The 10,435-nt window shown below is 39.6% G+C and overlaps 2 protein-coding genes across 2 annotated transcripts; both read right to left on the reverse strand.

The window, feature by feature from the left end:
• Positions 1-2,606: 2,606 nt before the first annotated feature.
• Positions 2,607-5,473, reverse strand: LOC125008972 (platelet glycoprotein V). Its single transcript, XM_047586409.1, has 2 exons — positions 5,322-5,473; positions 2,607-5,229 (listed from the first exon to the last, which is right to left on the reverse strand). The coding sequence occupies exons 1-2, from the start codon at positions 5,383-5,385 to the stop codon at positions 3,230-3,232; spliced, it is 2,064 nt and encodes a 687-aa protein (XP_047442365.1). The 5' UTR covers positions 5,386-5,473; the 3' UTR covers positions 2,607-3,229.
• A 1,437-nt stretch (positions 5,474-6,910) lies between these two features.
• On the reverse strand, positions 6,911-8,412 carry uts2d (urotensin 2 domain containing). Its single transcript, XM_047587626.1, has 5 exons — positions 8,220-8,412; positions 7,939-8,043; positions 7,817-7,854; positions 7,481-7,571; positions 6,911-7,388 (listed from the first exon to the last, which is right to left on the reverse strand). Exons 1-5 carry the CDS (start codon positions 8,317-8,319, stop codon positions 7,363-7,365), a joined length of 360 nt encoding a protein of 119 aa, XP_047443582.1. The 5' UTR covers positions 8,320-8,412; the 3' UTR covers positions 6,911-7,362.
• Positions 8,413-10,435: the final 2,023 nt, after the last annotated feature.

Consider the following 10,435-nt stretch of genomic DNA (forward strand, 5'->3'; position numbering starts at 1 on the left):
TTCACCTAAATGTGGTGGAGGGGGATCAGGCAAGAAGAAGCCCCACCCACTGGTGCTACTCGGTGTCAAACTGATTTTGTGTTTATATGGGCATTTGAATGTACATACTAGGTTAAGGGGAGGATGGGACTCAGCTGAAAACAATAGTTGGTTTTGAGTTTTTGGTTTGTGGTATAGTCTGTGTGTGTGTGTGTGTGTGTGTGTGTGTGTGTGTGTGTGTGTGTGTGTGTGTGTGTGTGTGTAAAGTGTCATCTGTACATATCTTAGCTATATCTTAGCTACACTAGATAACCAGTGTGGCAGTTTGGCCACAAATACACTAGGGGATTACAAATTTCAAGACAATAAAAAAAAAAAAAAAAAAAAAAAAAAAAGTTGTGTTCATGCTCTCTTATGCTGTAGTACCTTAACCACCAAAATCAAGCTGTGTGCGGCCATACTCATGTCAAACTCTTCAGTTTTGTGTAATTCTGGGTGAAATTATGTAATGAGGCTTTCTTTGCTGTTGTACCGAGTTTTAGTTTGTGTACATGTGCATGTACAGTATGTATGATGAGAGTGACTGATTAAAAATCCAGACTGATTTAAGTAGATATCACTCAATTCAGACATAATGTCTTTGTTCAGTTTTCCTGAATCAGTTCATGGAAATTGAGTGTGATTTTATCTTTGATGCTAAAATGTTTGTCCTTTGACAAAATTGGTTGAGCAGCTTGTTCTGCTTTTGACATGAAACTGCCTGATCCAGGAAACCACAGGAGAACAGATAGCGAGGGTGGAGTTAACGTACAGACAGATGTTGTCGCAGTCTTCAGGACTAGAACAATGCTATTTTTTATGATAATACAGTAAGGATAAGCTAATAACCGTGGTCACAATATTCTTTTATAGTTACTTTACCAATAGCCACCAATGTTAATATTTAGCTAATAAAATAATCAATTTTATCTCCCCTCTCTGTCCCACAATCTGTACTTCTATTAGCAAGGAGTAGGTGGATGATAAACTGGACAGTTTGCATCCGACTGTGTGGCAATCAAAGAGTGACACTATGTCACTGTCATTCCGTTCAGAGATGTTACAGTGCTTGAGTTTAAGAGTTAACTGCAACCTTGGTTTCCTGAGTAAACATGTGGTCAGCATGTGAGCTGACTGTTACGTCATATCAGTAATTTGTTGCACATGTGTGGGAAAGCATGCCTGATTATATTAGGAGCTAGGGGCGTTTATGTTAGATTACAGTTAAATATTGTTAGATTGCAGCCATTTTTCTTTTTGAGCAAGCAAATATAACATATATAAAATATTTGCACCTATACTGTCAACAGTTTTGAATATAAATGCTGTGACGTTGCATCAGTAGTGGCAGCTGTACATGGACAAGTAGCAATGACTTGGACCAACATGGTGATAAAGAGATTACTGGAAATTAAAAATTACAACTTCAGCATGACTAGTGTAGACTTTGGGATATGGGAAAAATGGGAAAACATGTCAATTTGTATATGAGCCAATACCAAAGATAACAAAAATGTATTCATAATATTATCATAATTGTGGTATCTGTCTCCATTAGCACATTTGGCTACAACTACTTGTTTTTAATGTCACAATATTTTTTCACGATTAAGGAACGACTTATGGAATGATTTGTGTTTGTCTACCTGAATCTGTTAAGACCAAGAAAGGTTATCAAAGTTCCTTAGAAAATCAAACATAATAACAGGAAAGTACATCTCACATAATTCCCAACACTTACTTTCCCCTGTGGACACTTTTTCCGTGCCTCCTCCTCTGCCCATGTCACTGTGTGCGTGTGTCTACTGTTGTGTACGCTCAGCGTACTGGAAAGGCCTAATAACCTGTTGTCATGGCAATGAACTTGGGTGCTGTTCAGCAATTCATCCTCTTTTGTTTGCCGGTTTATTTAAAGTCTAATCACTTCTCATGGAATTTCTGGCATCTGCTGTCATTTTGTGAGAGTTAAAGGGGATTGAAAGATTTGACCAGCACTTTCCATTGTTTTGTCTCAGAATATGATATTTAGGGCTAACTGTAGTTACTGGTTAGTTAAAGATGTAACTTTTTACAGTTGTGAAGTTTATAATTGTACATGCTTTCCTTAACAATCTGCTCTTATGTCAAACCTTTCTGTAAAAACAAGGCTAAAAGTAAAAAACTATTACATCTTCCCATGTCTTGCGCCAGAAAAGACAATCCCTGGGTTTTTACATTACTGTGGTTTTCTTTCACAGCAGAAGCAGGGTAAATTACAGGGTTGTTTTGCTACGGAACGTTTTACTGACCTCATAAGATTACCATCAAATGTTCTTCCTGTTATAGGAATAATGGTCTAGTTTACCAGTATCCAACAAGTGACTCATTTTAGAAAAGCACAACTTCCCTTCATTCCAGTAAAAGGAGAATCTGTTTAAGAAGATTCAGAAAAGGAAATGGGAGTGTCTCAATATGTGCTCATTCTTGTTCCCGCAATTTAAAAGTTGACAGGTTGTTCTGAGTGCAAACAGATAACAGATGTTGACAAAAGGACACTCTCAACTAGTGATGGGAGAGGTAGGAATAATAACAGACAGGGAGAAAGAGAATCTGAACTGAGAAATTTATTCAGTATTTATGCAAAAACCACAGTTAAGTACATTCTGAAGCTGTGATGGTTCCTCCTGCAGTTTAACATCTTCACCACTAGAGGGCATCAAAGTACTTCTGATAAACTTAATGACGTTTATTCTTATATATTTTCTAATGCAAAAGCAGGCAAATAAAACGGGGTACATTTACACATACTGGACAGACATCAGGGCGATTTAATGGTTGCATGCAACACTAGACAGGGTACAAAGCAAAGGAGGAAGCATTGATCGATGAGTGGTTTGGTCTATTTCTGACAAAGAGTCAAAAACCCAAAGACATTAAGATAACCTCTTTATTTCATGATCTGCTTTCAATGAATTGCTGAATATGTTAAAATTGAGTAATTAGATCCTAATAGCTGTACAAATGTTATAATTACGATCAAAAAATTGATGAAAAATATATAACATTATTATAGCTCTGTTTTCTGAAACTTACGACTTTGCAGTATTACTTAATGCAGTTCCACTATTTGAAAATGTCTTCAGATTTATCTTTGTCACAGCATTTCAGATCTTTTATTCCAGGTTCAGTTGTCTTCAACTCAACTTCAAGAAAAAGCAACAACTGTAATGGTTCAGGAAATGGAGCCTGTGGAGAAAGACAGTCTATCTTCTTGTGCAGCACTCTTGATAACAATGTGTTTTTCCTTATAATGTGCATACTCAGCATTTAGCATAGCTTTGTTGAGGCGACACATGCCATAAATGGCAGCGAGAATGAGCAGCAAGCCTGTGGTCACAAGAATGATGTGGCAAAACATGAGGAATCCAGCCATGGTCGTGTTGGAGGGCAGAAACCAAACGTACACCCAGCCTTTGTGGAAGTTATGGTGGACAAACTCAGGGCCCTGTTCAACCACCAACATGCCAGAGAAAACAGCTGCCACATTAGGAGCTCCATTAGGTAGAGTGGTGGCTGTAGAAGGAAGGGATGTTAAGAGGGCTGTAGGGTGTGAGGTAATTGGTTTTGAAGCTGGAGTGATCGCTGTCTGGTCCGCTCCTGAAGTGGTGCTTGATGCTGTTGTTGTTATTTTTGTTGTTTTTGTTGTTGTGGGTGACGTGAATGTGGTTTGTCCATGGGTTGAAGCAACATGCAATGGTTGTGTTGGCTCATGGAATTCTTCATCACTAAGAGGAAAATAATCGTTGGTCCTTTTAAGATCGCAAGAGTCGAACTCATCCTCTGTCAGAGAGCCAATGGTGCGGAGCATGTTGTATGATGGACTGTGACATATCACGTCTTTTTTGTCCATAACAACATGCTCATTGTGTCTTATCCATCGTGCAATATCCCTGATGCTACAAGTGCAGCTCCAGGGGTTGTCACTCAGAGTAAGAGCCTTCAGGGCTGCATTTGACAAGAAAATATCTCCTGGAAGAGTTTTTAGCATGTTTAATCTTAAATCTATGCTCACAATTCCTCCAAGGCCCTGGAAGATGGTCTCTGGCAGACTCTGCAGTTGGTTGTTATTGAGGAGCAGTGTGTTCAATTTAGGTAGTTTGGAGAACAGGTCAGGGTGCAGGTGGACGATGTTGTTGTATTTCAGGGAGAGCTTTTCAAGGTCGGGAAGGCAGCAGAAAACATCTGGTGGCAACTCCCTTAGCTTGTCATTTAAATGGAAGTTAAGCCTCAGTAGCCCAGACATGTTAGCAAACAAATTCCCAGGAACAGTGGTGAGGTTGGTACCATACAGATAAAATTCTCTCATTTCAGGCATGTGACCCATCAGCTCATCTGGCAGAGATAACAGAGGGTTGCTGTAAATGGTGAGTTTGTTCAACTTGGGCATGTTGTAGAAGCTCTTCTCTGGGATAGCCTGAAGATGGTTGGAGGACAGAGTCAAGATGATTAGCTTCCTCAGTGACCAGAACACCTGAGGTGCAATCCTGGCAATATGGTTGTGGTGAAGTTTTAGCTCCACAAGGTTTACGAGTTTATCAAAGATCCCAGCTTCTAGCACGTCTATCTCATTGTGATAGATAAAGAGAAGCTGAAGCTTGGTAAGGGAGTGAAAGATGGTAGGTGGAAGCTTCTTGATGAAGTTCCTGCCGAGGTTCAGAAAGGTGAGATTTGTCAGTCCATCAAAAATGTCCGAAGCAGGACTCGTAAGTTTGTTACGACTCAGATCCAGATCCAGCAAACCAGCAAGCCCTTGAAACATTTCTGGAGCAAGGGTCTCCAGCTGGTTCCCGTCTAAATGCAGCTGGTTCAGCATACTGAGTGGACTGAACACTTGAGCAGGGAGGGTAGAGAGATCATTGGACGACAGCTTGACAGACTTAAGCTGAGGAGCTACGTGGAAGGCCCGTGGGTGGATAGTGCGCAGGTGGCTGTGAGTGAGACTAAAACGCAACAAGAGGTCCTGGTTGGCCAAACTCCGCTCATTTATGATGACCATGTTTGTGTCATTGAGCTGTAGCATGTATGTGTGGAGGGGCAGCTGTGGTATATCTGTGATGGTGTGGCCAACGCACATGACAGCTCCCATAAAGTTGCACTGACAGCTTCTGGGGCAAACCATGGTGCAGCTGAGGAGTGGCAGTGTGGACAGGATGAATGTCATCCAAAAGTTGCCTGTACAGTTAACACAAAGGCACACGCTTTTATAAAATTTCTTCAAATTTGATATAGGGCAAAAACTAAAACAAGATAAATATTCTACTAACCTCTGAAGAAGGAATCCATTTTTGTGCCTTGTCTGCTGTGCTCTGTGCTGCTCCTCTCTCTCATGCTCTATTGGAAGAGATGTACATCCTCTGTCTATCCCGTCTTACCCTCCGCTCCACCAGCACGACTAATCAGATGAAGCCCTCCATCACACACACCCTTCATGTGTTGCCCAATCGTTGATCTCAACCCTCAAGTTCAGTTATTGTATGGAGTATTTAAATAAACATTACATGGTCATGACTAGGATGACCTATTTAATTAGGCTTATCTTGATCCTAATACTGGAACTTATATTAGTGTTTGAAATAATAAAACTGGTTTAATGCTGTATGTTTTTGCTACAATTTTGAGTGACACACAGGATGCTGGTTCATTTCCTTAGGACTTATCTATGCAGCCTCAGTCATCCACTTCTGCTGCTTCCATGAAGAAGCAGAGGAAGTGGATGACTCCCAGTTTGGAAGCAAACTAGTTAGGGCCTGTAAAAAAAAAAGTGATTGACCTACTCGTGTTTCTTCATCTGTTCCTTTCATGTCCTTATATATTAATTTATATACTGTATATATACCATCGATACTATTTCTGATCAATGATCTTGCTGTGCTCTGCTCTGAGCTACTGCACTGAAATTTTATTTTGATGCTAATCTAAATGACAAGTAAAGTCTGTCTATGTCTAAGTCTAAGCATTATCCACGTGGTTGGTTTGACTTCTTTTTTTACAGATGTTTTGAGTCTGGAAACAATTTTCATTTGACTGGCATTAAGTTTTTTGTGACATTAAAACCCTCAGAGAGAGTGATGGGAACAAACAGCTGTCAGCTATTGCATGAACAGCTGAAAATTCTGAAGTTAAAGACTGAATTAGAAGCATTTTTCCTTTCTATGTTTGAAATTTAAATGATGTTAACATTGAACATAATGATATTCAGATTTTTTATAATGCTACATTTCCACTATAGCAAATCTACTATATGTTTGTCATGTTGTGTATGATATGTGAATGAATACTGAGTGGACTGTATTCTTAATTTAAGTGTGTGTTAAGGCTAATACTCTTTGACCCTGCAGCTAAAAATCATCAGTTTATTTGAAGCTGTTGTTTTAGACTGTGACTATAGCTCAGCGTCACATTCAGTCCGGTTTCCCTTAAACCCATTATGTGTGTCGTGCTCTGTATGATTCACACCTTTTCACCACAGCTCTCTCTTTGTTTAGACTAAGCTTGTGACTCATCTTCAACCAAAAGATCCAGTCACATGAATATCATTGCACAGCAAATCACTGTGAGAAATCACTGTGAATGTGCACCATGCACCACATTCCTTCACTTAGACGCTTACCGACGCAGTCTAAAATCACTGATTTTGATATACAGTGAACAAGTTTTATGTGTCTGTATTTTATTTGTGTTTTGTGCATTATATATATATATAATGTTATACATATTCTAATATTATATATCTTTTATATATATTTTAATGGTGAGCAAATGATTCAAAAATTCTCCTCAGACATCAAGTCATACCCAATCATTTCTCTCTCTTTCAGACACCTTAGATCTAAAACAAAACAATACAATAAAATACAGATTGACATTCTAATTTTATTTACAGAGTAAATTTAACAGCAGAGCGTTTGTAAAAGCAGTGACAGATGAGACAGTGGAGTAAAAAATGTAATTCCCATTTCTGCCACAGGAGAGCGACAAAAACACAAGCGACAGCCAAACAAAATCCCTGTGAAATAATAATATGACTTTGCAGTCAAGTCAAGTATTGTCATACCTGATCCTCAAGTATTTCCAGTGAGTCGCCGATTATTTACAGATTCAACATGTACAGAGACATTTCGTAGAGCTTTCACAAAAGCACCTCAGTGCACAGAAAATCGTACATTTATTGATGACATTGATTATGGTACAACTTTATATTGCTGGAATAAATACTGTGTGATTATACTACTGGTGTTGAGAGTTTTAAGGCTATGTTGGGCTTTGCAGCAAGATTTCAGTGGTCCTTCTCCTCTTGCATCTGTATCAGACACAGTACTTCCAGAAACAAGCTGTAAATGAAATATATCAGGAATTTTAGTAGTGCAAAGGTTGTGTTCAGTTCCATATATTAATCTGAGTGTAGGATTCTTATTTAGCTTACGTTCGCCTCGTTTCTTTGTTAGGGATTTGCTTTCTGCTATATTAGCTGTAATCTTCCTCTCCAACTCCAGGTCCTCCCTCAGTGCCTGCAGCTATAGGCAAAGAACACAGCAAGACTTTTATATCATATTAATACGGCGTCCAGTCGGTGGTTAATAAAGTAGTGAGACATTTTTTCATTCAATGTGCTGTGTCTACTTAGATTTAATTGATATTTTAGACTTGTATTGAAACAAGGTACCTGCCCTCCATTTCTAGACAAATACATTATTCTAAGATTCCTGATTAATTCACACTTTGTGGAGCGGCTTCACTTAGGACACAAGAAATTCCTTACCTCCTCTAGCTCAGCTAGTGCATTAGCCAGCTCGATACCTGCGGATAGGAAATCCAGATAACGTACATGCAATGATGTATTTGTATTATCAATTATTCCTTTTGTGGTTATTTATATCTCACCCAGATGATCGTCCTTTTCAACAGGAACTAGGCTTTTCTGCAGTAATAGTGCTAGAATCTTGCTCTGGGAATCTGTAACTTCTTTGGGATCAAAAACAGGGTTTCCTGCATGTACAAGGAAAAAAACAGCATTTTAACAAATAAACAGAAAATTAAGTCTACCGACTATCATGATCTTAGTTAAAAGATAAACCAGTTGCATGTAGCATCTCTCTATCTTTTTTTTTTCTTTTGCATTTGATTGGTTATGGTCTGTAAAGAATGAAATATTGCACACTTACCAGGGTTAAATATGCTCCGCCCCTCCACATTAAGCACTCCATGCAAGAGTAACAAACCCAGGAGTCCTACACAGTAGCTTGTAACTGTAACCCTGTCCATGGCAGTCGGTGTATGCTCCAAACAAACCCTGCACTATGTGCCCTCCTTTAAGCAAGGTTAGCAGTCCACTGCCTTGAGTCCATCCCGTCAGTACATTTATACTTTCACGACCCAGGAGGAGGGGGCAGTCTAGATCAACAGCTAGTCGTCGTTGGTTTCGTCAATAGGCCACCTCCTCACGTGGTCCATAAAGCTTCGGAGTGAAATACGGTGATCTGACGTTGCACTGGACGCCAATAACCCTACATCACTCTGACATGGGCAAATCAAACAGAGAGGAAGTTATCAATCAACCTGTTGCTTATGAGAGACCAGAATCAGATGTTCTTGGCATCTGCTAGTCTTTTTCTTTTACATTAATTGCTTCTTTAAATAGCTACATAGGAGTGTGTTGGTTTGAGGAAGGAGGGGGAGTAAATTGATTCAGTGCCTAAGTGCACCATAGACAGAGATGAAATCCTCAATCTTGGCTTCAGGACATATTTGGAGATGAAGGAACATCCATCACTGAGACCAAACACCCAGTACCTCCTAGGTCACTGCAGTCTGCTGTGTGCATCAAGGAAATCACGTCTCGTGCTATTGCCAGAGGAGCAGGCTTTGTGTTTGTTGGGTGTCAGGGAAATGAGCTGGCACCTCCTGAATTTGGCTGGTGTTGGACTCTTAAAAGTCCCCCAAACTCAACTTAGGAGCCTTGCATCCAGAACTTTTCACACTTTTCACGTACTTTAGCAATTTACCTGTTAATTACGATTCAGCTTATTGACCTAATGAAAGAACTACCAGTGTGGAAGAACTGGAAAATTAGTAGATGTAGTCATGTAAAGCAAAATCAAATGTATCCATGGGAGGTTTGTATAACAAATAAAGGACAAACAAGCGATAAATAGCAAAGGAAACAAAAAGAAATGTTGCCAAGAAGCAGTGTCTTATTGACATGCCAATTAACTTATGTTCTTAGACAAAGACCACTCAAGTTTTTGATGTGAGAAATGAACACGGTGTGTGAGTAAAGGCCTGCAGTCACCAATCCTGTTTGTGTTTCCAACCAATTCAACTGTGTCGGTGATGAAAGAGGTCAGGGTCATGTTGACCTCACGGCCTTTCATCGAAAAATAAACTTTGAGAGTAATTTCCTATTAAGCATGTGCACATCCTGTGGGCATATGCTAATGGTGTTATTGGCTGGGCTGTAAATGGACCGCTACTGCCAATTAATTATAACCAATGAACCGCATTCATTTTAAACATACAAATATCTGGAGACTGGTATGGCAGACACCTGCAAGTTGAACTGTTGACCACTAGAGGGAACAGTTACATTAACATAATCGAGATCACATGACACGCGAGTGTGTATTTGTTTATTGTCACTTAGAAATGTGAGTCGTGTTCTTGCAAACACGAAGATCTGGTCAGTCTACGAGTCTTCTCTATTTTAAATTATTCTCCCAGAGCCGCAAGTCTCTTTAGGTGGACCACAGTTTTGGCACAGGGTGGATTTACGTGAAGATTAAAGCTATAGCTGCATCGGTCTACTGTCACTGAACCTCGCGGAACTAGGTGTATCAAGTTAAAAACGTTTCGCGAACATTACACCGGAACTGTGGTAACTCGGTCTTTCAATTTAAATCGAAAATCTGATGCATTTTATTAAACCCGTGACGAAGTTGCGCTATGGTTAAAGCCGCAATTACATTACATTTCTCTTTCACTGGCCTTTGGCAGCATTCATTCACATTTATTGCACATAAAAATTTCCGCGCAGTCAAAGTCAGTGATAATACTTTTATAATAATATGTTCAACAGCACACTAGAAGCCAAATGGACAGGAAATCCCTTGTCGTGTTTCAAAAAAGACTGACAGGAGGGACACTTAGAGGGATGCATTAACGTGACATGCAGAGGCTTTGTAGTTTTGCAGAAAAGATATTGTTTTGGACAGACTACCAGTCCTTGAGAAAAGAAAGAAACTCAGGAGGATGGAGGATCAGCCCTCTCCTCAATGGAGAACACACAGACAAGGACAACAAAACCTACCCTGGTCTGTAGATACACTTTTTCATCACGGAAGTGCTTCCTTGTAACTTTGGACTTTAAACATGTATTTAAAAT

The sequence above is a fragment of the Mugil cephalus genome, chromosome 6, assembly GCF_022458985.1.
Source record: "Mugil cephalus isolate CIBA_MC_2020 chromosome 6, CIBA_Mcephalus_1.1, whole genome shotgun sequence".
In the NCBI taxonomy this organism is placed as follows: Eukaryota; Metazoa; Chordata; class Actinopteri; order Mugiliformes; family Mugilidae; genus Mugil; species Mugil cephalus.